A 26,493-nucleotide genomic window follows, 5' to 3' on the forward strand; every position below is an offset into this window, starting at 1 on the left:
TAAACCATTATAACATGAGCAGACATGTTTTTATTCCATGTAGACGTCTGTATATGCTGAAGAAGGGACTGAATGAAGAGATTCTTAAAATGACATGGACATAATTTCAAACATCTGTGATTGGAAGTTCCCACTTGATAACCCCAGTTATGTACAAAACCTACAGCCACCTGTTTCTGTGACTCACGGATTATTTAAGAAGTGTAAAGAAGTACTGGACTTCTATATTGTTGCTGATTGCTTACACCCAAAAGGCTTTGGCAGTTATACTGATAAAAACACCATAAAACACATTCACATTCTGTGTACTGGTAATTTGTAAAATTGCACATTGGTCAACTAAAAGTCTGGTTCTCCTTTCAGGCTGCTGACTATACAAAAAAAAGAGGAAATAATCTTAAAATATGTGTCCTATATTTATTTGGTCGTTCCTGTAAATCTCCCCACTGAACATGTTGAAAGGACCTCAAGAAGGCTTACTGTATTCAAACATGGCAACAAACAATAGCTGGACTCACAAGCCAGCTTGACTGAGACAAACACACGCCAAGGTAAACTATTCCACGGTACATCCTGTCTACTCCATCAGGTGTCATACAACACTGCACAGTATTCTTCAACAGGTGTTTTCCTTCCAGGCGTGGTGCCCTTTGCGCTACATTTTATTACCCTGACGTTTCTTTCTCAGTCATCACTCAGCCCGAGGGCCAGCACCATCGGGAGCCCAACCCCCAGGATCAGAGTGAGGCTTTCCAGAAGCCCCAGGTATCGCTGATGGTGAGCCTCAGCTCCACTGTGGTGCTGGAAATCAGAGGTGTGCTGGCTCGCCCTGCTGCTGCTGATCTCGGGGAGAACATGCACTGTGGCGACATAGAGGAAAGTCCCAGCCGAGAACAGCATTCCCACACCTGTCGCACTGAGCTGGTTCTGAGACGAGCTACCGGACTGTGGACACAAGCACACCAAATCAAATAATACCAAACTACCAACTGAAACATTATATTCAGACACAGGATAGCTGACGTGTGGTTTCTTACTGCGTTGATTATGAAGTATGTGGTGATGGCAAGTATTGGTGCTGCAGCTGAGAAGGCCAGTAAATGTCCCTGAATGTGTTTCTTTTCAAGGCCTGCATGCAACAGAAAGGAGACCAAACCGAAAGCTGCAGGTGCCTAGGAGATAAGACAGATGGTCAGGTCTTCACATCATTTCATTACATCCTGCTTGTAATCAATACTACTGTATAGACTTAAAGGAACAGTGTGTAAGATATAGGCAGATTTAGTGGCATCTAGTAGAGAGGATTGCAGGTGAAACTCCTCCTGGTTAGAATTCCTTCAGTATTAACTATTCAGGAGGTTTTAAGCGGGAGCCGAATTACTCACCTTGTGTAGAATCACAGCTAAAAATACTATAACTTGCACTGTCACTTGACCCGTGGCCACAGCTGCACCAACAGCGAATCCATCCGCTATATGCAAACAAAAATCTTGTCAATGGTCACAACAATCTAGACAAAAATTACATAACACAGATGCATAAGTCTGGTTTTATGTGTATGTTTTTGCCATGCTGCATGCCAGATTGCCCATGTGAGACAAAAATGTTGAAGCTTAGGCCCCCAGGCTGTGCTATAGACTCAGAAAAATGAGGTCATTTAAAAGACCCAACCAGTGAAAACAAATCACATGCTGAGTCACATGAGGAAACACCAGTGCTCTGTGGCCCGGATTTTCTTGAAACATCTTTGTTTACCTTGGACAAACACCAGCCAACAGAAACAGTTTTGTAATTGTAATGTTGTATTTGTACCTGCAGCGTGAATAACCAGTCCCAAAGTGGCTGTGATGCCGACTCTGTTAGGCAAGTGAGTCCTTTGGTCTGAAATGAAACATTGCACGTGTCGTGGAGATTAATCGGAAGATATAGTAGAGTTGACATTCTGCTAAATGAAGCTGGTTTGAAAGTTCTGCCAACTTGCCACGCATGGAGAGGTAACTTCCGATCTGATCCACCACAAACATGAAGGTGAACCCCAGAGTTAAAGCCACCCCGATGATGAACCGAGGTGGAGGGCTTCTCTCTGTGGAGGTTGTGTTTTTATTTTTTCCACTGTTATTCAGCACGGATGGCACATCAGAGGAAGAGGGTGCTGCAGAGAGAAGATGAAGGACAGGAGGAGCTTTTGATCAAATCCACATAAAAGAAAACGAGGCAGAGGAGCATACATTCACTGCTTTCATCCCCACGCACAGCACAGGTGTGGATGGCGTGGATTATGTGTGATCGGTTGGCAAGACAACCAAGGAAGAAGGGTTAAAGAGGGGGGTGTCCTGTAGGTTTAATGTGTGTATGCCTGGCTCACCTCTCCATGACTCCTCCAGTAAGCCCACTCCCTCAGGGATGGTGATAGCCAGTGCTGTCCCACACAGGAGTCCTGCTCCCAGGATGGAGACAAACTGCAGGCTTTTCTGTGGATACATGTGACTTCAGCTGATCAGACACATGCTTTCCCACAGACACAAAACAGCTGGAGCTATTTCTCAGATGTCCACAACTATAATAAGTAGTTTCATTTTTTAAATTTACAAATCTATTTGAAAGGAACCACGTCTAAAACATATATGTGAACACTTGATATTCAAAAGAAGCCATAAAACAACATTGTATAAACGTGTAAATGATTATAATGCAGTCCAGTCTATGGGGGCACACATAGATATAATCACTGCACATTAATCTAAAGTTTGGGTCAATCTTTGCAGGGTCGTGACTGTAATCTGACGTCACTTCACGATGGAGTTTAAATAAACAATAGTAAACACTTACCTCAGAGAGTCTGAACAACAGTGGGATGAATCCAAGTAGAAAACAACCTACAAACATCGCAACCGATATAAAAGTGATAGTCAGCCCTCCGTCCATGACGACGACTTTTTCTTCCCACACGTACAGACTCTGTTCACCGATATGCTACATTTTAGCGTTAGATCATTCCGGAAGCTGACAGTCTGTTCCCATGATGTCGCTGGACTTCAGTTGTTGCATTATATAAAGCCATAAGTGTCATTCTGCCTTTCCACGTCGCACCTCGGTCTCTCTCTGCACCACAGCAGCACCTCCCTCTCCAGTAGCACCCAGTGTCGGACACCGAAAACTGCACCCTCCGCCCCCACCAGCCTCTGGTCCTCCAATCGTCTACCTCCATTCTTCCACCCCCCCGAAAAACTAAATATGGCTTTAACTACACATATGCCTTTTCTGATGAGATGTTTCACGCATCCAACCTGCTATTTAGATTAAACCAATGTTTCCCAACATCTGGGTCGGGGCCCAGAAGAGGTCGCAAGGTACATCGGAGGGGTCGAAAGATGGTTAACAGGACAGGAACTAGAAAAAAATGTAAGAAAGGAACATAAAAATGTTACCTTTCTGGTGAAGTATTAGATAATTTTACTTCTTCAGGCTTCTAATAATAAAAAAGTGCTCAAAATCAGTAGGCATGACCAAAAAATAAATCATACAACATACTATTGCTGCTTTTACACTGCCAGATTTTCCACGAATGTTGGGCTGTTTTGCCAGCAAGCTGCGAGCGTTTAGACACACAGAGCCGGATTGACGAGTTGATCCGAGGTGCCCAATTTTCCGCCGCGTAGGGTAGTCATATTGGCAGAACCCTTTTAGTTTAAAAAGACTGAGGCAGCCTTCTGCAACGGGAGGGGCTGTTGAAGACTTGTGGAAGGAACTGTTGATGACGCCGCACGTGCGAGCCACTGGCGGTGGATAAACAGGAAACAGCTGATAGCAGGAATTAGTGAGCAGCTAGTAGCAAGAGGGAAACACAGGCTAGTGACTAAGCACGTTCAAACAGGAAGTGACCAAATAAACAAATAGACAGGATACATACATACATACCATATATGAGTGAATTTTGAGTGTGCCCTTTATGGACACTATTCTTCCACAATACAATTCAAAAGCAACAGTTGAAAAAAATGTGGGTGACAGGAAAACAAAAAAAAAAATTCTGTTTCAGATTTTATTCAGTGACACTTGGGAGTCAGTTTGATGTCAATCAAATGTTGACGGTGCATGAATTGCATCACTTCCTGTTAGTGTAAAATAGTTAAATAAGATGTTTTGTTTTGTAAACCACCAAAACAGTATCTTCGTAATTAGTATTTAGTGTATTGCTTTAAGGAGTCACAAGCCAAAGTGAGCCATTTTAGATACTTACAAAACACAATATTATTGATAGACTTGATTAAATACAGATTTATTGTTCAAAGAGGGGGAAGTACAGATATATACAGTATATATCTGTTGAACAGACGGCCCTTTGGAAAGAATAAGAAAATGAGACGGTCAAATGCTGAGATTGGCTATTGTTACTCTTGCTAGCTAGAAAAATGTAAAACTATAAAAGGCAAAGCACATAAAGACACATTCTAGTTGTGCACAGTTTTGAAACGCAGAGACATTTGACTAACCATTCCGAGAACATTGAGCAAACAAGCTGAGAACTTCTATTAGAAAGTGCTTGGCTCTTTACAAAAAAAAAAAACAATCCATTCATTTTCATTGAGTCCCACTGTGTGTACAGATCTTATGAAGATAATCTAAAATAAAAGGATTCATCACGAGGGTACTAGACTTGGAATTAGAAAAAAAGGCTACAGGAAATCATTGTAACCATCAGACTGACAAACGTAGATCTGCGCTCAAATGAAACACTACGACATGGGAGCAGACACAGTTGTAGTATAAAACGTATCATTTCTGATTAGTGAGTGAACCGTCTTTTTGAAGCTGTGTAAATACAGCGATCACACTGTTACTTTAGCTACTTTCAACTTACCAAAAGTTGTGGAACAAACCTACATTCAGCGTTTAAACACTGGAGTTGTTAGACAAGACGAGACTTTTAAGTATCTGCCTCAGAGCTGGACAGTATGTTACTTTGACAGGACACATTCAGAGATTTCAAGACATCTCAGAGGTATAAAAATGAAGAGGTATAAAAAAATAAAATCACCTTATCATGACTAGAAGAGCACCTGACTCAACGGTGTCAAACAACTCTTGTTAGTACCATAATAACATCACCGTATGTGGGGCCAACATATCCATGGACAAATTATGGAAACAGTCTAGGTTCACCATTGTCGTCACCCATGTCGTTATCGTGCCCTTCTCTGTCAATCATATAAGTGAAAGTAAGATTAGTGCACACTTCCCACAACGGCTCTCTGAGCAGCTGAATAATAAATGTTTCATATCATGATATTCCAAATAACAATAATTGGTCCATAGTGACAGACTGTATTGGAACTTTGTCTGCTTTGCCTTGCTTTACCGACAATCGTCTTTATGTTTAACAGGGCAGCTCATAGTGTTGTCTCGACTAAGGAAGAATGGTGTGGACAGAAACAAGACGCTTGTTAAATCCTGAGTAAAGTTATAACTGTGTGGACATTGTGTTTTACATTCTTATTTGTGACTTGTAGTCAAGTATGTATTTTTGTCTTTGTGATACCTGAAAAAAAAAAAGCTGCTTCGTATAATAGGAAACAATTTTAAAATGGCATGTTTCGGGAGCAAGTGTTGAGTTGTAGTACATTACTATTGCTCTGGTTGCGGCCTGACAAAACTGGTCACTGGATCTGCAAATCTGGACTGTAAAACTATGGGGGGAAACTTGGTTCATAACAACTCAAGGAGCAACATCGTGAATTATCTTCTATTTTGCATTCAATGGGTGGGGGTGGGGTGGCATAGTAGTATTTAACAGTATAAAGCTGAGGTTTGAAAATGAGTGACTTTAAATGGATGTGGACCTCATCCACTGTTGTAACTTTCTCAAGTGGCCTAGCCTAAGATCTGATATGTTATCACCTAAATTGCACAACTGGTTTTAAACTATCTACAACTCAGCACTGAGTAGTTGCAAAATGGGAAACTGTAACAATGCTCAATGACCACTGGAACAATATGCTACCTAGACGATGAAGGAGGACCAGGTAGAAGACTGAGTGATTACATACAGATTAGCTTATTTGTCAAACTATCAGTAGCCACCTACACTGAACGCTAATTTGAAAATTTCTACATAAAGACGTAAACATATGGACAAAAAGATACAAACAAAAAGATAGAGAGAACCAGTCACAAGGAGTATCATATGAAGCTGACCGCGACAAACCACAAAAGGCCTTTCTCTCCATCCTACAAGCAACACAAAAGGATCAACAGGCTCCAGGCCTCCAGTCCTCCTGCAGCAGCTGTGCAAGGATTTCCCCCTACTGGAGGAAGCATCAGTAGCAGCAGTCCAACGGCAGTCCCAACAAAGGCTCAGAGACTCATCGCCAAAGAAGATCATGATAAATGTAGTGTGATGAGATATGAATTATCCTCTTCCACAGTTAAGGGATGTATCAAGCTTGATAGCATTAAAAAATTCAATGCCTACAAATAAATACCATGTCAAAAAAGCCTAATTTACAAATCCAGAGTTTTGTAGCTGTACAGTGTCGAAGCGCCCAGGAGTGTTAGTAGCAATTATTATTATTATTTTTTTTAAAGGCTTTCATGGGATTGGAAGAACCATTTAGAGACCATCACATCTGCACAGACTGAGCTGTCTGGTGAGGTGGAAAACTCCTCTCTTGTTCTCTTGCACCAGCTGCTTATTCGGGGGAAGCGTTTAGTGCAGTCAATTAGAGATACTGGCAAAGGATTGTGGGAAAATCCCTCCACCCTTTGAACTTGAAGGCATGCTGAACTACAGTACCTTAATGAAACTCGAGCTTATAGCACAGGTCCTCTCTTTCAAGTGCAACAATGTTAAGGAAATACAGACAGAACATCGCTCCCCTTAGAAAACAAGGCAAACTATTCTTCATTTGTGCATTTAGTGTCTTTCTTTCATGAGTCCATGTGCAGTGTTTTGGGGTGTGCCTCTGTTATCTTGGGGCAGAAGGGTGTCACTGCCCTTGCATTGTTAAAGTAGATTCCCTCTGCAGGTACACAGACAGACGATGTGTTTTGTTGAGACCCAGTGACGGAAATGCGAGAGTCCTGGAGCGACAATCCATTTAATCCTTAGTAGACAGTGTGCTTATGTTAGTGTAAGGTCCCTCGATGGAGGTTGAGATGCTTTGGAGAACTGTTGGTTCAGTTCCTAGTTTAATTCACATATTCAGTGCACTCCTCAAGTTAAACTTAGGGATTTTTTTTTCTGTTCCAGGCACTATCAGTGCCGCACTTCATTATCAATGAGGCTGTCCTCACCGGACTGGAAGTCCTCATTCAGGCCATTTTCGACATTGATTATATCCTCGTCCTGCGAGGACCCTTGGCCGTCATCCTCACCGCTGCCTGAACCAGCCTCCTCTGAATTTGGGTCTTGAAGTACCTGAGCAATGTACATTTGCTGTAGGGGAGAAAATGAAATACAAAGTCAAAGTCTGATACCTATTTTGTGTTTCAGGATAAGCTTCATTCTGTGGACATCTCTTTCCACTGTTTAATCTTGAGGCTCATATTGTTATAGAATAAATATGACAGAATACATACCGCTGCCTTGCTGGCAGCAGTGCTGCATACTGGACGCCCATTCTCCATCCCGTCCACATGGGTGTCAATCTAAGACAGAGAACATGCATTTAGTATAAGCAGCTGAATATAATGCTGGTCTGAAGTACTGATGAATTGAGGAAACATGCATAACATGCAAACGAGGGTGACTATCTGTTACCTTGTAGTTGTGAGCACTGAGATATTTAAAGTGTCCGAAGCAGACGTGAGAGAGGCAGATAATGATTGTGATGATCAAAACTATGAATGTGAACATGGACGTTGCAGCTGAAAACCCTGGGAGGGAAGAAAGAAAGTGAGACATTTAACATTTAACTTGTGTTTTATTATGTTTCAGAAAAAAGCAGCAGATACACTGTTTATAAATGTGGGCATGTGTTAGGATATTATTGGCCAGTAGGTGGAGTCCTTGTCTTACCCGAGCGAACAGTAGAGAAGAACAGAAGCCAAAAGAGACAAAGAATAGGAGCAGCCACCACTTGGTTGACTGCTCCAGAGTGGATCTTCTTATCTAGTTTGGATGGCAGATAGGCGTAGTACATGTTGTACCTGTCTGCGAGGTGTTTCAGTAGCATGTACATCAGCCCTGCACAGAGAGGGAAGACAAAGTAAATAGTGGAACTAATCCAATTAGGCCTGGTGATAAGCTTCTGTATAAAGAACAAAGCCATTGAGTCCCTGCCCTCCACACGTTTCTCCTGCGGTAATATAATAAGCACGCTATCTTGATCAAATCAAAGCGGGGGATGTTAAACAGTAGAACTCACCAAAAGGGACGATGATTGGGCAGGTGATGCTGTAGGTCATAACCACAGTGAAGACACACATCATCCATGCATAAGCCGCCCCAAACTGGAACTCATAGGCTTGGTGCTGTGTAGATACAGTTACAAAATATCAAAGTCTGGGTACAGAAAAATTAGTGATTTCTTTCTAAACACATTATACATGTTAGAAAATACTAGTTTAAAACATGTGAAAAGACTTCCCCTACCATATAAAAACTACGTTACTACTAACATTAGCGCAGATATATCAATGTCTTGCAGTGGCTTGTTCTTCAGCAGGGAGTGTGTTTGCTTTGTGCTACTTGGTGAGCTGCTGAATGAGAGCCTGTCGCTGCACAGCAGCTTGTTCTTCAGGTCGGCGAGTGTGTGCTTTGTGCTTCTTTGTTAGCTGCTATAAAGACTTTTAATCATTCAAATTTGGCTGGGTGATTAATAACACATTTTTCTGTGGTGCGACAAACTTACACTTACACATATTTACTTTTGCTTTACCTCACTTGCATTTTCACTAAAACCTTACTATTTAAGACCAACTGAAAGTCAATATCCAATATTAGCGAAAATGCATGTTTGGAAAGTACTGATCATACGACTGTATTATTGAGACTTGGAGTTTACTGCACGAGTTGGTTGAGAGTTTGTAAAAATGTTTTGCTGTAGTTTTGCTGTTGTTAAACATGGTCGCCATTTTCTTTAGAGGCATGCAAGACAAAGATTTCTTTCGAATTCAAGGTAACACAGCATGACTTATTGATATATAAATGGTAATTTTGTGGGAGAAGTATTCCTTTAAAGAAGGACCCTAATTTGCAGTACATCATGTGAAGGGGTGAAAAAAACAAAACAAAAAAACCCAGAATATATTTTCAGCCCAAAATCAAAGCAGAGATTCCCATTTTTATGTATTTTTGACATCTGAGTATCAGACAGTTTCAAAATCAGTGATTGTGTTAGAGGTAAATTATACCCTGCTATTAAATGTTACACTAAACCCCTTTATGGGTCATGGACCCATTAATGATGTCAACGTGGTAAGCAGGGGAAACACCAACCCTCTTGACATTCCTCCTCTCCGCTGCAGAGCGAGCCAAACAGAGGCGGATCATGTACATAAGTAGACCGGGGATCCTCAGCAGGTCCATGGCATTTCCAATGAATGCAGACGCAATGACATAGTTCACGAAGAACGCTCCATTGTCAGGAAGGAACACGCACCTAAAGAGCAAAGAAAAAAGTAAATCTTACTAAAGTCTGATGTGAGAATCACTCTTAAATTTCAAAATGCTTTATTGGAGAAGCCTATTTAATTCCAAATTAATTTACTGACACATTTAAACTGGTGATGGTACAGAAGAAAATGACCGTTTACATTGTCATCCTGTTTTGCCTTGTTCCAAGTGCTGGAGAGTTGTATTGAAAACATCCATAAAATGATCCTACTTACTCAAATCTCACTTTAGCATCTGCCAAGAACTTTTTGTCAAAAAGCCAGCGGAAGAAAACATCCAAACTGCAATGATACAAGAAAGAGATTAAATCAGCTCAATTATTCAAGCTGAAAAAAATGAATTAATGTATAACATTAATCATAATCATAAACATCCTATACCTGCTGAGTCCTAGGGAGGGCAGCAACAGGACCATGAAGATCAAGAACGTGTAGCATTTATGCATTGTGGTCCTGTTCTCTCCTGACCTGTTGAAAAAATAAACAGAATACAATCAAACAACCTTAAACCTCAAATGTGAATATAGACAACATGACTCTGATTATGCTGAAGTATTGACTGCAGATAGTGTAAACTATACCGGGTCCAGTGGGCTTCGAAGAAGGCAGAGTAGTAAACAATGGTGGGAAGCAAGGCGGAGAAGGACCACAGGAGGAGGGTGGGGAAGAACTGGGTGATGATTGGATTCTGGAAGACAGATCAGACAGACATGAACTTGCTGTGTCAAGAACTGAGAAGTGAAATCCTGTTTCTCTGCAACAGCATACATACTCGATAAGGATGCATGATCTAGTTGCACTCTTCATAAAGAAAAAAACAAGCCATAAATGAAACACTCACATTTAGGTACTCCACTGGTTTGGTAACATTGAACTTGTCCATGGTGGAGATGATGATGGCCGGGGTGGTGAGGAAGAAGAGGAGGAGAAAGAGGACAAGGTTGATGATCAAGCAGCGGACCCACCAGATGAATCCTCCCACTGACAGATGCTCCCTGTGGGATGAAGGTTATGTTTCGGTTAGATTGACTCTGGGCGGTGACCCGCAGTTATGGACACAGCTGGCCAGTAAACTGATACTGCAGCTCAAAAACCGGTTTGCCATCGGGATTAAGAAAGTCTCTTCAATGAGGACTTAAGTCTAATTATTCCTCAGTATAATATGAAGCACATTACACATCAACAAGTCTGTATTTGTAGAACTCCCTTTGGGTATTTGTATGAAGTACTTTTATTCTGCCCAATGTATCCACCCTTTTTAATTGGTGGAGTTATGCAGAGGGGAAAAAACTATTCAGCCTGGATAGTGGAGAGAATATGAGACCTAAATGTGTTCTTACCAGTAAACATTTTGTGGATCAGGGGCATAGGTGACAGTCCAGTTGTGTGTGTGGAGCTTGTGGCTGAATTGAGAGCTCTTGGGCTCCCACCGACACTGACAGCCCTGACACTTGCAAGCATTAAAGTCTTTCAAGATTCTGAAAAAAAAAAAAACATACACCCAAACATAGAACAGACATTACAGTGTGCCGAGAGCTAAATAATCTGTAAACTTAAAACCTCACAGGTCACAGATACACATTGACATATTACATATATAATATACTCACATGGCAGTCATAGACTCATTCTGGAAAGTGACAAAGGCCATTCCTAAGGGCTTCCCGTTAACCTTCTCTCTCTCTTTCCTGTAGTCATCTTTTAGCTGTGCCTCCAATTTGGTATAGTAGCTCACTGCCTCTTCCTGTAACAGACAAGAAAAATAAGTCAGTCTGTGATGTTTGTTTTAGTTTTAGTTTAATCCTAACTGCCATTATTTTACACTGCAGAAATAGTGAGTATCATTTAAAGGGCAACTGTGCTCTTTTTCAAAATTCATACATGTAATTCCTACATTCTAAGACAGTCCAAAAATATTAGTAAATACGAACAACTCCCAAATCCAAAAACTAGAGTGCTACAACTCAAATTAGTGATGTCATTTGGTGTAAAGTCTGGAGCTGTTCCACAGAAATGTTTTAGATAACACTAAGAGCACCCAGGGGAATGTTCTAAGTATATGGGTATGTTTCAAGTTTCAAAACTGACAACACCACAATAGAAAAATGCTCATTTGGGTGTGAAAAAGACAAACATCTTGCAGTTAGACAAAATCATTCTCTATGGAGCAGCTCCAGACTTTATACTTGATGACATCACACGTTTGAGACTTAGGCTGCGTTCCATCAACAACAACTTGGAACTTGAACATTTCCAACCTCCCACTAGAAAAAGTACAATGGAAGCGCACATATTAATTGATAGGTCCTGTAGGTAGGATGCATTTGTACACTACATCATTTGTATTAGGCTAGTGAATGGAATATTGATATATGTTTCCAAGGATATAAGTGCTGTAAAATAAAATGTTTAATGGTGTCTGTTGCCTCAAGTTGTTTTTCCTCCTGTTTCATGTATGTGTGCAAGCAGGCTGCACTGCTGAGTGTGTACACCCACCAAGTAAACATTAGTTTGTCAGAGTAAGCCATGTTTTTGTTTACATTTGGTGCTGTGAAACATTGGAGGTCAGAAGTTGGACATTGCAACTGGGAAATTTCGACGTCCGGCTGTGACTGGACTGCAGCATTGATGCTCTGTCTGTATAATTGTCTTCGAATGTAATTATATGTCTATCAACTTAAACTTATGACTAGACACCATAATATTTGGTACTATTTAGCACTTTGAGATTAATGTCTACTTTTATGGGATACTTCGTACTGCTTTTATTTGGGTTTTAAAGATTTTCAGTGTAATTTTAAATATATGTTTTATTGCTGTTGAGTTGTTACTCTTTCTGCCTGTCAGTAATGCAAACCTGACACAACCCATACACGTACACCCATATACATAGCAGTTAGCACAAGGAGTGTCATGACTAAAGCAAAAATAAAGGCTGCAGTATACAAAATGATGTTCAGATAGGGTTTACGACTGATGTGAAATTATACGGCTTGATGGCTTTTCTAGGAGCAGGTACCTGCATGTTACACTGCTTATATGTTTTTCCAGCTTAGCCCCAATTCTCCACATGAATCTATAAATTGATAGTAAACTCAGACAGATGCCTTCATTACCTTCCCCTAAAAAATGCTGCTAGTGTCAGCTTGCCAACATGTTTCAGGAGTGCTGTTTTGAGATAAAGCTTCAATATATCAGCCTGACCTGCTCACAGCCTTTAATGATGCAACAGCAAAGGTGTCCACAGGGTTTTGGATTGATCATGGTGGTAATATGCTCCTTAGCGTGGAGGTCGAGGAAGAACTTCTTGTTGCGCTCTGCCTTCTTCCTGCATGGAAAACATTAGCTGTGTCAGACTGAAGAAGGGCTGCTTCACTGAAACAAGCTCACATCCTGAAGCCAATAAGACACTTCACAAGCACATCCCAAATTGCTATGAAAGGGCAAACACACACACACACACACACACACACACACACACACACACACTTGTGGTTAAAACATTGTTACCTTTCAGAGTTGAGAGACATCAGCCTGGCCACATTGTAACAGATACGAGCTTCCAATACAGTACAGTTTTCATACGCCTGCCTATAAAGGAAGAGGGGGGGTGGGGGGGTCAAAGACTAGATAAATTCAAACTTACACACTCTTGACAACAACAGCAAAGTGTATTTACAGTAGATGATATATCTCTACTACATAACAGTAACACTGACCACTCACAAAAAAAGATGTGAACGTAACAGCCACAAACATTGATTGGCTTTCATCATTTTTGTTTTACACAGGAAGTTCTTTCTTTCTGGTTTTTTTTTTTTTGTACTCAAGGGTGAGGGTCTTTTTCCAGCACAGGAGTAAAGATAAGATTTTGATGAATACTATTTGGCTGAGCAGGAGTTGAGCCAAACATCCCTGCCTCCGTGTTTGACCATCTTGACACATGACTTGCATGAGCCTCCTCATCTGGCTCCTATTATGGACAATTACACATATAGGCCTGTCATTGTCTGATCCTGGTCATATGGGCCAGCACAAGACGGCTGCTTTTAACAGGAAAAGGCATGGCTCTTATACAGCTTAATACAGTTACTGCACTGCTTACTGCTATGACGACAGAGCAGTGTACTATTTTCATAAGCAGACAGATTCAAGCATTGTGAGATATTAACTGTGGAGCCAGGATACCAGTGATCCTGACCAATGCTTACTCAAAGTGTTGCTTTATGTCAGTCTCCTCTGCGTATTTGGAGATTCTGTTGATAAATAAAGTGCGTTTCACCTGCAGGGAAATGAAAACAGAGAAATAATTACCAATAAAAGTCAGACCAGTGAGTTTACAAGGACAAGGGTATAAAACGGCCACTTTATAAAACCATGCCACTCACCAAGTCGTCCTCTTTGTAGTGCATCTTGGAGGTGTGTCGTCGCATGCTGTACACCGTCAGTAACAAGTAGAGAAATGCAAAGATGGTGTGCAGCCACAGTAGTGCATTACTGCAGAAGAAAAGAAGTATGTCACACATCGTAAAGTAAAGGCTCAACATTAGACTTATACAAGTTAAAAAGTGACAGTAGAAGAATTACTCACTCTGCATTCAAATTTGCAATAGTGGTTCGCCCAAAACTATACGCATTGTTTTCTGTAGGAAAAATAAAAGACACAAGACACTTGTCAGTCACCAGGAGTCCTGCCCACATGCAGCTCACTTTGGCTAACATGCTTCATAGCCAAAGACAAACATTAATAAACATCAATAACTGAGGGTCAGGGGAGCCAGTAAGTATTGCTGACACTGAGCGTCCATGAAAGAATGAATATATATATCAAAAATAATAAGAAAAGTAAACAAGTATGATTCATTTAACATATTAACTTTGTGTGTTCTTATTGTTTTACATAATACAATAATGGTGCTGTAGGTTAAATCCTTCTGTACATGTCTGTACTTATAAAAGTTTACAGGTTGCATGCTAAAGACCATTGCAAAGCTTTATCTACATTTGTTAATGGGAAGGCAGTTTTAGTAAGAGTAAAGAAAAAGCCCCACATAAAAGGAGAACAGGAAAAATATACAGAAAATCAATCTCTAATCCACTCACCAAGTAGGTTTCCCGAGAAGTTAACGGGCAAGATGATGCCAACAGACAGCACGCCTACCACTACTAACAGGCCAATGATGTGCCGCTGAAAGGACAAGTAATGTACTGCATCCTCACCACACTTCTCCCTTATCTCTTCATCCCTACGGAGAGAACACATCAACAAAGTAACTACTCGAGAGCAATCAGAAACAGAGACAAGTGTCATGCCAGCTTAGTCAGCGTTTCGCCAATGTTTCTTATTTCCAATATGTTATGTATGACTCACTTGATTCGGAAGATGGCAGTTAGCCAGGAGCAGAAGCCCTAAAAAATAACGTGTGCCTGTTATCACATGCAACATACAGTATATCCTAGATGAACGGACTATAAAATATCATGTAAGAACAAAGGCATACTTACTGTGTCTCTCTGATCAATATCCACAGAGCTGGAAACTGAAGTGAGGCGCTCATAGCGTTCTGGTGTATCTGATGTCAAGGCAGAGGCCACACTGTACACAGGAAACACAACACATAGTTTTTGTATGATGTGACATAACGACCTAACATCACCACGCACCATAACAGGACGTTAGTTCTTTGTTTCTAAGGACAGTGGGATTACCATCAGTTTGGAAAAGTTGTCACCACACAACACAGGCAAACACACGCCCTGAAATGTACTGAAGAGATTCCCCCCTGCTTAGCCTGTGTGGGCTGGACACAGGATTTGGGCTGGTTAACCACAGTCAACCACAGTCAACCACAGGAACAATCTCTACAGCCACATTTCATGCTCTATTAGGAGTCTACTTTACACAGGTTGAGTCACCATCACTGTCAGAGGAAAGGTTGTGATAAAAAAGTTATAAAGAGGAGCTCTACAGAAAAGACCATTCACAGAGGAAACATCGGAAACCCAGCTATCACAAAGAGGCAGATTTATGGAGTTTCTCCAGCAGAGCCTGGGCATAACAGCTCATCAGGACTTTATCATATGCTGTGTACACATTTGATAGCACTCCCCAGGGAGGTCGTGCCAATTTATACATAATCAGAAAATATGAGGAGGACCCAGGCTCTGCTGGGATTCCAACATCAGTTCAGTGTTCAATACTACATGAAAGGATGATGTTGCCCAGGACTCTAAGAGATCTCTAATGGAATGAGGAGAGAGCCTGCGGCTGTAAACCACCATCAGTCCTCCTCTCGCACATTCCTGTGAGAAGTCAGAATGGCTCCTCTCTGCTCTAGTAGACAGGACATACTGTAGCTGCACCATGTCAGGGCCTGTCTATTAAGAACAACAACAGATCAGGGAAGCATTACCTCTCCCTATTAGCATCCTGTCTGTGTGGCTCATGCGTTGCGCTCACACAAAAGAAGTCCGAGCTTCATAAAGAGGTCAATACACAGATTAGAACACACAGATCTGATTAGGACAGTGAGAGAGGACAGGCACACCCAACAGCAGAGGTACAAGAGTGACAAGGAAAGGGAGAATAATTAAGAGCCTGGCACTGGGAATGCCTGGAGGAGGAGGGGAGAGAAGCAAAAACCTTCCAAGAGAGAAAAACAGGCTGAAACCCACAGCAGCCTGGGCAGAGTGGACAAGAGTTATGAGTTAGGTTAACTATAGAGAGGGGAAAGTAGAGAAATGAAAGGTGGTGAGTCTACTGTATCGAGAGATAACATACTATTCCCGATCATCCAGGCGACTGTATCGTTGATCCATTCGTCTGGTGAAAACAGAAGCAAAACAAAGCCATTCAGCTTAGTTAGGAGGAAATGGCCCTGTTGGCCAGTAAGGGTGCTGGTTTAGAGAACAACTGGGGTAGCATATCACACCACAGGCATACCAATGAAGGTTTCTATTCACTCTGGTGTACATTACACAGCCATATAAATGCATTTATGGCCTGTGACATAATAACTCAATCATTCATTTTAGTCTTGAGTCATGGCTTATGTAGCTGGAGCAAAAGACACACCAAAATTTATACCCCATTTTTGACAATTAATCAAGTTTCCTGGTAAAAGGTTACATTTACTTTTCAGATGTAACAAGAATCTAAAATACAGACACTGATCTCAATCCAGCACAGTGTCATGAGACAACAAACTACATTTCCTGTCTATTACAAAAGTGTCTCACGCTGCCACCCCCCTCCCATCCTCCCACCATGCTGCCACCCCATTCTTTGCTCACATGCAGCTGCAAAAATAGTGAAGCTGCAACATCACACAAACACAGCAGGGGGATGTAGGTGATGGAGCACTGTGTCATGTACTTTCCACGGTTCACAGTCAAAGAGGTCTGAGGTGGAGCAATTTCTGAGCAGCAATTTCTGAGCTCCCTCTCTCCTGAACTTGATCGGGCCTCTTGTTTTAACTCGGGGTTAGGAATCAGTCCTTGCTGACAGGCGCCTCTTAGGCTGCTTCCACTACAATTCTCGTTATTCGATCAGCGCACAGACATCAGTCTCAAGCGTATCTGGCAGCATATCATCATATAATAGCTACAGTCCATGGGGCTTAGATGCAGACAGTGGCTTTAAAGTGTTCTGAGAAATGGATCTAAAAGGGTATTTAAATTAATAATAGTTACTAATCATTAGTTTCTTCTTCCAACATTTCAGGCTTATTCCAACCGCAGTCGGGCCTGTCTATCTCAAAGTGAAGAAACCATGTAACACATGACAAAACATGGCAATGTCAGTGTGCATTATTGCCCTCAAAAGGGAAACTGCTGACACTGACTTCCTGTCTGGAGTATCATCCTTGTGATGTCTGCTTCCGTCAGAAAACTAACTACACCCTCAGAACAAGAATTTTTCAGTGTCAGCCAGTATCCAGACAAAACAGCCACCAAATACTGATAAAATGTATCTCTGACGGGGCGTCAGTGGCTCAGTGGTAGAGCAGGCGCCCCATGTACAAGGCTGTTGCCGCAGCGGCCCGGGTTCGACTCCAGCCTGTGGCCCTTTGCTGCATGTCTCTCCCTCTCTCTCTCTCTCTCCCCCCTTTCACACTTAACTATCCTATCAATTAAAGGCAAAAAATGCCCTAAAAAATATCTTAAAAAAAACAAAAAAAAACAAATGTGTCTCTGACAGATATATAAATAAGGGTCACCAGCCACAATGGCTAGTACCTACTGTAACACTAAAATTTAAATACCAACAAAGCTTTTGTCACATTTTGTCCCTGTTGGCCACCATACACTTTCTGACTAGAGGCAAATCATATTCAAGATTCAATAGCTCTGTATAAAGCAGAGGCATTAAGCACAAGTTCCTGACTTGCTGCTTAAGAGTCCTGTCTAAACCCTGTCAAATGTGACATGCTTATATCTCCTGCAACAGTGTGTAAATAACCTGACATCACATGATGATCAATTATCAAAATATTAAACAATATGTTTGCCAAAATGATCTTGCAAGATGAATTAGTTGTGTTTCTTAACAGTTTACAAACTACCATGTACAAAAGGGAGTGACATTTCTGGAAAAAAATCTACGATAAATTATTTTAGCTAACACATTTTTTGGGATGGTTATCTACATTAGCATCCTCTAATATACAGCTAACTTTGGACAATGGCATGAGACAATACCACTGCTGAGTATTCAACACTTATTACATGAATAAATAAACATGTTAACATATGAACTTTCAACTATGGTTGATGTATCAGTGCATTTTGGCATAATGTTATTGCGTTCCATGACCCCTACAAGTCAGAAAGTCTAAGTACTGGACCCTCTAGTCTGGACCAATGTATTCTAATTACCTGTCAGCGTCAGTCACCAGAGCGAGGCGCCCATAGTCCCATGCTACTTTTCTCAAGAAGGAGAACACGACCAGCAGCCCCTAGAAGTACATGATAAACAGTGGCTGTCAACACATCTTGTCCCTTTATTTATAGTACAGAGAATACAAACATTACATAACTGCTTGAAGGAGTTAATCATTCAAAACACATTCCTGAAGTATTTTACCTCAATTCAGCTGAGATGAAAACACTGACAGAAAGACTCACCAGGAAGCACATAAAGTCAAGGGCAAGGACAGTAGGCACCCCACCGAAAGGCAAGCCCTGGAGCACTGTACTGCGAATTCGGGCAGAGTAACAGAAATCCTTGGTGGAATTACTCGCTGTTGTCTCTGCTGGCGGGCAGCTCCCTGGACTGGAGCATTCCGACGCCCCCAACATCTCCATTATTAACAATATCAACACTTGGTTGATAACTCACTGCAACATGTTGACAACCTGTAAAGAACAGATGAAAGTCTTAGAACACTTGGTATGGTAATTATCAGCATCTTGCATTCTGGCATAATTGATTACACTGTATGTGTCTATCACGGACAAATTCTGAAGAGCACCTTCCCCCAGTGCTTCGGCAGGAAAATGGACATAACTGTAAAGCATTCATCACATGAGACTTTGTGGTAATAGCTACAATGGAATTTCAATTTACTGTCCCAAGGCTGAAATTTCTGTCTTGTCATTAGTCACATGCTGTTGCTGTTGACCACATGCATGACAACTGAGAAACACATTTCAAATTGTTATACACTTTCTGTTCCTTGTTTGCGGCCACTCCATGTGCAAATGACACTTGTTCTTAATTCCAGGAAAACAACTGTAGTGAGTAAAAATGCATATTCTGAAAACCTGAGTGTTCAGAGACAGAGCACATGTTCAATGCCAAGCAGCAGTTCACTGTCCCCATCCAACAGACGGAGACCAACACTGGCACACTGGAGATATTTCTAGGTCACTGAGAAACTTAAGTGAAATATTCACTCCCCTTTCAGTTCCAATGCTGTCCTCCAACACCTGAAAAAACAGTTAAGTCTTTAGCTTGTAAGATGTTCAGCTTACAGCAGTCACTGGTGCACTTCAACCTTTGTTTTGCCTTAGGCAGGTAGCATACTCTCAGCTTGCCTGAGCTTGTTTGAGTCACTGCTGCGTACAGTCATATATTGGGGTTTGATGAGGACAGTGACTCAACCACAGAGTCTGTTTGAGTCGGAGCAGAGGGCAATGAGTTGAAAGCTGCCGACAGCTGCTGAAACCCTTTCACATTACACTGTATCACCTAACTCTTAATAGGTTAGAGGCCTGGTATCTACACCTAACAAGCCAGGCTCAAGAGATGTGGCCTGTTGGAAAAAGCCTCACGTTGGCTACCTTTCTGTTTTGGTCTCTAATGCATTTCAGTTAGAAACAACAAGCATCTAACCTAACAAGCTACCTGAAGGATAACGAGGGAAAACATTTACAAAGCATTAATAGTGTATGAGGCGTACTCAGTCCTATGAGACATGTATCTTAATAATAACATCCTGATCCCAACAGTAAAGCAAGAGCCCCAGTGATTGTAGCGGTTTAGTATCCAGATAGTCCTTTCATCTGCCCTGGTACACAACACAAATTAAGTGTGTAAAACTACATCTACAAGCTTATTCAAGACTCACTGGCAAATATAACGAGAAGGAAAAACATATTGCTTAGATAGAAAAATAGCCATCCTTTCAATATTTGTAACAACAACAAGCTTTGAGCATTCCCAACATCATTTACAGCGGCCCTGAAGTTGCAAAATATAAGAAAGTTCCTACTGACTTACAGTAAGTAGAGCAGAAGTAATATAAAAATGTATTGGTTTTAGATGTTGACACAAATAACTTAAAGCACTTTGTCTATCCTAAAAAAAAGATCTATTTCAAACTACAGGCTATTACACATAAAAGGTTTCATATTTCACACAGACTGACTGAATGAAGTGTTTGGAGAAACCATGTAGGTGTTCTGGTGAGTCCTGGCCAGCGTGTTTGTACAGTTGCACTACTATACTTGTGCCCTTCGACCCACTATTACCAGCAGTATTCACGATGCTGCTCATCTGCCCTAACACTAACTCATTTATCCGCTCCCTGGAATGCTGTGACATCACTGGAGAGGGATGCAGCCAGAGCTGAACAATAAGCCGATAGAGACCGCAGGGTTCAAATGGACCGGTCTCAACCCAGGGAGGACACAACATACCCCCCTGTGCCTTCAACAACACTGCTGCACATCCTGGACCCATTGCCACAGTCCAGACTGTTTAACATTCAACACCAACATCTTGAAAAGGACTTAAGCACATTTCAAAAACAACTCATTGTAACACCAAGGTCGTAGATGTTATGGTACAGTAAGCCCACCTCACGGCTGCAATATCAGTGTCATTGGGAATTAACGTGTATCTTCTTGAGTGATGAAGCTGATGTTTAACATGTATACAGTATCTAGAAGGAATCAAAGAATATAATATTTGCACAAAGCATGTGGTTAGATAAATTGTATTCCATCATGAGGCACTCTGCATTACACAAGCTCAGTGTTAACTTGTTATGCTATTAAATACTGGAATTAAGGGAAGTGAAAAAGCTGCATTTACTTTCTTTTTTTCTGGTGTACTTTAGTTCAAAACCAAAATAGTGAGAACAGCTGGTATCCAAGAGCTGAGTCAGCTGTTTATGTTATTGGAAAATTAAACATAAAAGGCTATACATATATATAAATCCCCATCTCTCCCTGGGGGGTGGTCCTCTGCCAGAGGCCTGGGAGTTTGAGGGTTCTGCTCAGTATCTTAGCTGTTCCTAGGACTGCACTCCTCTGGGCAAAGACCTCAGTTGTTAGGCTATACCTTGAATCTGCTGGAGCAACTCTCCCAGTTTGTGGGTCACAGCCCTTAGTGCTCTGATTACCACTGGCACCACTGTTGCCTCTATTCCCCACATCTTTTCTAGCTCCTCTTTCAGCCCTTGGTATTTTTCAAGCTTCTTTTGTTCCTTCTTCCGGATGTTCCTGTCGCTTGGGATTACTACATCTATCAGCACTGCCTTCTTCTGTTGTTTGTCGATCAACACGATGTCCGGTTGGTTAGCCATCGCCAGTTTGTCTGTCTGGATCTGGAAGTCCCACGTGATCTTCGCTTAGTCATTCTCAACCAACTTAGGAGGTGTTTTCCATTCTGACCTCAGGACTTCCAGCCCATACTCAGTGCAAGGTTCCTTTGCACTTTGTCAGCCACTAGGTTATGGGCTGGGCTCCCATGTACGCTGCTCCTGCCTGCATCTTACACCCTGCTATGTACTGAACTGTCTGTACTACACAGTACACAGCCTGCACTATATATGAGAGAAGTACAGTTTGGTTACTGAGAGCAACTGAATGATATTTCTTCTCATCATGTCACTTGCCATTAACTTACAGGGGTTGAACGCAACAACATGAACATCTGACAATACAGCACAATAGCACTCTATCTCTTTCAGGCTTATATTTAATTGGCCAAGCAGAGCTGAGTTAACAGGTCTTTGACTGAACGGTTCAGCACTATACGTTTTTTATTGTGATATTTAGGCCTATTACAAGACTACATAATATTGTCCGGTCCTGATAATTTGTTAACAACTTGTGATTTAGCCTGGGCAGCTTTAATCTGTTATCCTGTTTACCTTACCTAGTTCTTGTTTACTTGTGTGCCATGTGTGATCCAAAAAAAGGGACTCCTGTTGTCTGTTTAGAGGGCAATTAAAAATGTGATACATGTATTTGAACCATGACTCCTGACAGCAATTAAGTACAATTGAGGCAGAACATCTCAGCTGAAATCGCGAATGACATAATAAACCATGGTACTCACGTCAAACATTATCCGTCACATTTAACACAATATTGATGTTTTCCAAAGTTAAATCTATTCTCAGCTCTGCTGGGATTTGAATGGTAAACAGTGTTCAAATCCTATAGCTACAACCTAAACATGACGTTGGGGCAGCATTTAACAACAGTCAGATAGCTGTCAGTGATAGGACTAAGCCCCAATGAAACAAGGGGTGTGTTTGTGTATTTTGCAAACTCCATGTGCTATCTGTTTTAATTCCATACCTTTAATAAATCAAATGGTTTTTTCACTTTCGTGTAACAACCGACATGTAAAAGAAGCATTTTAAACACTGAGAGCAATTTCTAACACCGCTGTGTGCATGACACAGGGGCACAGAAATACTGTGCCACTTTCTTTCCACCTGATGCTAGTTGCTAGGGTACCATCAGTCTAGCACACATTCTCAAAATACAAATAAACATAAAGGCGATGAAGGCAGTGGGGGAGAACATCCCATGCTTGACCATTTGAAACTCAATCTGGAGTGCTGTTTGCTCTGCAGCTTAAACAAGAAAAACAGTGTGGTTTGTCTAATTGTCTGAGATATTTTTTTCTAGTTAAACAAACAATATAAAATGCAAATGTCTGCCGAGACGATTAAAATGAACATGTCATACAATACAGTGCCTCATTCAAGTCCATGCAGGCAGCTGCATGTTCATTATAAACAGAATATATGCAAACCTTTTAACTGTTCACTTCCACCTTAATGCGCAGAGATATTGGCATCTGAAAGTGCACAACACTAATGCTTTCCATCTATAATTAGCAACAGCACACATATTCATGACCTTGTGCATTCAAATCTACAGTATGTGAGTCATCATTTCTGTAAACTTCATAGATTAAATACTTGAGCAGACTTTGTTTAATGGTTTAAAAACTGTGAGCTATAATTTAGGTTAGCAGTTGTCAAGCAACACCAACTTGAGATGCTCTACCTTGCTTTCCCAACTAAATAAAACCAAATTCAACAAAGGAGAGACAGACATTAGGTGCTAAAAGTAAGGTAAATCAGTTTTGTTCAATTCTTCCACACAACTCTATAACCCTGATAATGCCCAGAAAACTTCAGTGTAACATGTTATTTATGATAATGTGGTTAAATATTTCGTTAAAGTAGAAACAAATTGTGGAGGAGAGACACGAACAACCTTTAAAAAGTTCCACTAACAACTAAGACGTTCACTTATATGTCCAACAAAAACAAAAATGCCACAGATATACTTACAGGTGTTGGTTAAAAACAATCACCACATAAAGCCTTTGACTGAGAGATTGCACATTCTTTCCCCAACACACACCACATACTTAACCTTGATGCGTCACTCTAGATAAACAAGTGTCCTGATCAAGCCTTTTAAAGGGTTAGTGATAAATAGGGCTGGGTTAAAAAAAATTATGATACCAGTACCAATACCAGTACCCTTGAAGTGAGAGCGGTACAATACAGTATTTAATTTGATACCTTTTTTCTACTTTATGTGAATGGAAGCATTCAGTTGTGTAAAATGCTATCAGATGCCACAGGCCATAGCCATACTTGAATGCTTTGGTGGCATCTCAGCATGCTGAACTGCCAAGACTTCACCACACCACTGACTGTATGGTCGCACCCGCTGCTATAGTGAACCAATCACACATCGCATTAAATCGAACAGCACTTGAGTGATTTGCTGCTACCAAAACCATACAAATAGTAATTATTTTCCAGATCTGGGTGCAGAAAAGGATCACGTGCAGGTAACAATAGACCTGAGAAGTTTCACTATTACTTGGTACTCGGCTATGTCGGTTCATAACTAAAGGTATCATGCACCGATACCCAGCCCTTGTGATAAACTTATCAGCAATGTGAAAACAAGAAACAAAGAACAGGTAAGAAGGAAGGTGCCAAAAACACCTGGCCCATGTAGACAATAATTACACATTTCCACATACATTTGTTCATGTAATCAATCTGTACTAGTGTGTCAAAGTATTAGCCTAATACTGTATGTAATACTGTTTTGAATCCTTTATGAGACCATTCACAAGCCTGCTTTATACTGACTGCTTTACAAACCTGCTTCACAATGTCATACTTGACATGAATTCTCCGACAATTCTGAAGACTGATAATGCAGATTTACGCATATTAGTCTTGTTGGCATTGGCCTGTAAATCACTGACAGCTGCTCAGTGCCTGAGCTTTGATTATCACAGATCATGACGATATCAGAGTGCGGTTACATAATCACGTTACAGCAAATACGTAACTACAAACAGTAGGGAAAAAAAAGGAAATTCAAAGCAAAATTAAATGTTGGCGTCCCTTCCCCTGTGAACATGATCAGTATTTGTTAGTCAGCAATTTTTACAGACATTTTGTACATTCAGCGATAGAAAGGAGATCATACCAACATATAAGTTGACGCTATGTGATAAAACACTATTACGCTAAATAGAACGCAAGTGCACCTAGCTACTCATCTAAAAGTCAGCAGCATTAAATCAGTTTAAATCCAAAGAATTACATTATCTGTGTAAAATTAATCTTACAACTTTGAGTGGATTCCACCTTAAAAAGACTGGAGGTGCGTGTTTCATCCCATTAAGGAGTTGCATTTCTTCAACCCATCATTTGTTTGGGTGATTTACAAAGTACCACAAATGACTGATTGATGCAACTAAAATTTAAGACAGCCTTAATTGGTCAGTTCTTGCTTTCTGCATGGCAAAATGTAAAAATGTTATGCACAGGAAAAGCTGAAATACCCTCAGCATTTGGAGAGGAGTCAAGCTAGTGAGGTGCTATGTTTTTTATCTTGTAAGAAATCAATGAGGCAGTAATAATACACTGACACTTGATACTTGTTTTTGGAAAGTCTTCCATCACATAAATCATTAATGTCACTCAGGCCCATGGACAAAATATTAAGACTGCTATCAGCCAGCTCATGTTTATCCCTTTATAGGCTGTGCACAAGGAAACACTTAGGGCATTAACTGTCACAGCCAAGCTGTGTGTGGTCATCAGTCCATGATGAAGCCCATGTCAGTGTAACACCGTGTAAGAGAGTCTCTCTCGGCATTGCTCAATTACAAGCGTTAGATAACGAAGATATGTTAGGAATTACTGATCTTGAGCTGGATATCTATAGGTGTGTCAAAACCCTGTCCTGTAGTAGACAGACATTTAAACTACAGCTGCATTGTCTGATATCTCTTCTAGTTTCCTTGCGTCCATGCACAAGCAATCTCCCACAGCACACAGCCAAGCACTGTGGCGGTCCACACAGTTTTCAAGGTTTGATAGATATTGCCACATCCCACTACTGATCATGACTAGTAGAATATGGGCAATGAGTCAACAACAAACCAAACACCCGAGTGCCCGATGATGACCAGCAAACTTAATCTGGGGCTTGTGGCTCGTGTGTCGCAACCGATGAAATAATAATGAATGCCACAGTTATCTCTTAGGAAAAAACAATACTAGAATCAGTACCATTAACTTGCCTTGATGAGTTAGGTTACAACGCGCACAAAACTACCAACCTTAATGTTTGAGCTCGTTAGCATTTGATCAGTTAGCCTGCCGCTAATGGTAACGGGATGTGTTTACACCGTCATTGTTCTGACAGCAATTATCAAGTTTACCGGCAAAGTAGCTAACGGTTAGCTGCCGCAACTCCAGACAACAACCAGCCATGTTTGTCAAGAGAAACAAACAAGCAAACGCAGTTACTGAATAAGAAAAACAACTTACCCGGCTATGATACGCAGCAGGGGCAGAAAGTAAAACAATTAGCTAATGTGAGCTAGCAGTCAACCGTAACGTTGACGTTAGCTAACTTAGCTCCTCGATGTAGCAGATAACAGGTGGAGGCTATATAACGCCTGTCGACAAATTTCCGCTTCAATTTAGATTTCGTTCACCTTCCCTGACCGCAACACTAATGCTAAACAAACGGAGCAAGTCGGTCAAACGGTCTTGCTGTTGTTAATGATAGACAAGCCTCAGTTTCCACAGTTGTGTCTGTCAGCCAGTTGAGCAACTCTCGCTAACCCAACCAGTCCGA

General features: G+C 41.1%; 2 protein-coding genes across 3 annotated transcripts; both read right to left on the reverse strand.

Annotated features, from left to right (window-relative positions):
- Positions 1 to 15: 15 nt before the first annotated feature.
- On the reverse strand, positions 16 to 3,146 carry LOC125903758 (zinc transporter ZIP9). Its single transcript, XM_049600885.1, has 7 exons — positions 2,830 to 3,146; positions 2,366 to 2,471; positions 1,982 to 2,152; positions 1,813 to 1,881; positions 1,386 to 1,471; positions 1,038 to 1,172; positions 16 to 945 (listed from the first exon to the last, which is right to left on the reverse strand). The coding sequence occupies exons 1-7, from the start codon at positions 2,923 to 2,925 to the stop codon at positions 685 to 687; spliced, it is 924 nt and encodes a 307-aa protein (XP_049456842.1). The 5' UTR covers positions 2,926 to 3,146; the 3' UTR covers positions 16 to 684.
- Positions 3,147 to 4,263: 1,117 nt separating this feature from the next.
- Positions 4,264 to 26,493, reverse strand: LOC125903328 (CSC1-like protein 2). 2 transcript variants are annotated; one of them, XM_049600192.1, is made up of 24 exons: positions 26,181 to 26,493; positions 18,742 to 18,972; positions 18,493 to 18,572; positions 16,397 to 16,438; positions 15,121 to 15,211; positions 14,987 to 15,024; positions 14,719 to 14,861; positions 14,207 to 14,258; positions 14,004 to 14,112; positions 13,827 to 13,897; positions 13,126 to 13,206; positions 12,820 to 12,943; positions 11,226 to 11,359; positions 10,956 to 11,093; positions 10,457 to 10,610; positions 10,197 to 10,303; positions 9,997 to 10,083; positions 9,832 to 9,897; positions 9,440 to 9,602; positions 8,367 to 8,472; positions 8,018 to 8,185; positions 7,760 to 7,875; positions 7,579 to 7,647; positions 4,264 to 7,435 (listed from the first exon to the last, which is right to left on the reverse strand). In XM_049600192.1, exons 2-24 carry the CDS (start codon positions 18,919 to 18,921, stop codon positions 7,256 to 7,258), a joined length of 2,499 nt encoding a protein of 832 aa, XP_049456149.1. In that variant the 5' UTR covers positions 18,922 to 18,972; positions 26,181 to 26,493; the 3' UTR covers positions 4,264 to 7,255. The 2 variants fall into 2 exon arrangements, with proteins under 2 accessions (XP_049456149.1, XP_049456150.1); XM_049600193.1 differs by lacking the exon at positions 16,397 to 16,438.

The sequence above is a fragment of the Epinephelus fuscoguttatus genome, linkage group LG16 (genome assembly GCF_011397635.1).
Source record: "Epinephelus fuscoguttatus linkage group LG16, E.fuscoguttatus.final_Chr_v1".
Taxonomy (NCBI): Eukaryota; Metazoa; Chordata; class Actinopteri; order Perciformes; family Serranidae; genus Epinephelus; species Epinephelus fuscoguttatus.

What these genes read in the sequence shown, in the direction of transcription:
- LOC125903758 (XM_049600885.1), bottom strand. Translation starts at nt 2,925, where the DNA reads ATGGACGGAGGGCTGACTATCACTTTTATATCGGTTGCGATGTTTGTA. An exon ending in ACTGGAGGAGTCATGGAGAG is followed by an intron (nt 2,153 to 2,365) that starts GTGAGCCAGGCA and finishes TTCTCTCTGCAG; the next exon opens with CACCCTCTTCCTCTGATGTG. An exon ending in AAGTTACCTCTCCATGCGTG is followed by an intron (nt 1,882 to 1,981) that starts GCAAGTTGGCAG and finishes GTTTCATTTCAG; the next exon opens with ACCAAAGGACTCACTTGCCT.
- LOC125903328 (XM_049600192.1), bottom strand. Translation starts at nt 18,921, where the DNA reads ATGGAGATGTTGGGGGCGTCGGAATGCTCCAGTCCAGGGAGCTGCCCG. An exon ending in CGCCTGGATGATCGGGAATA is followed by an intron (nt 15,212 to 16,396) that starts GTATGTTATCTC and finishes TCCTGTGTACAG; the next exon opens with TGTGGCCTCTGCCTTGACAT. An exon ending in AACCAGTGGAGTACCTAAAT is followed by an intron (nt 10,304 to 10,456) that starts GTGAGTGTTTCA and finishes TCTGTCTTCCAG; the next exon opens with AATCCAATCATCACCCAGTT.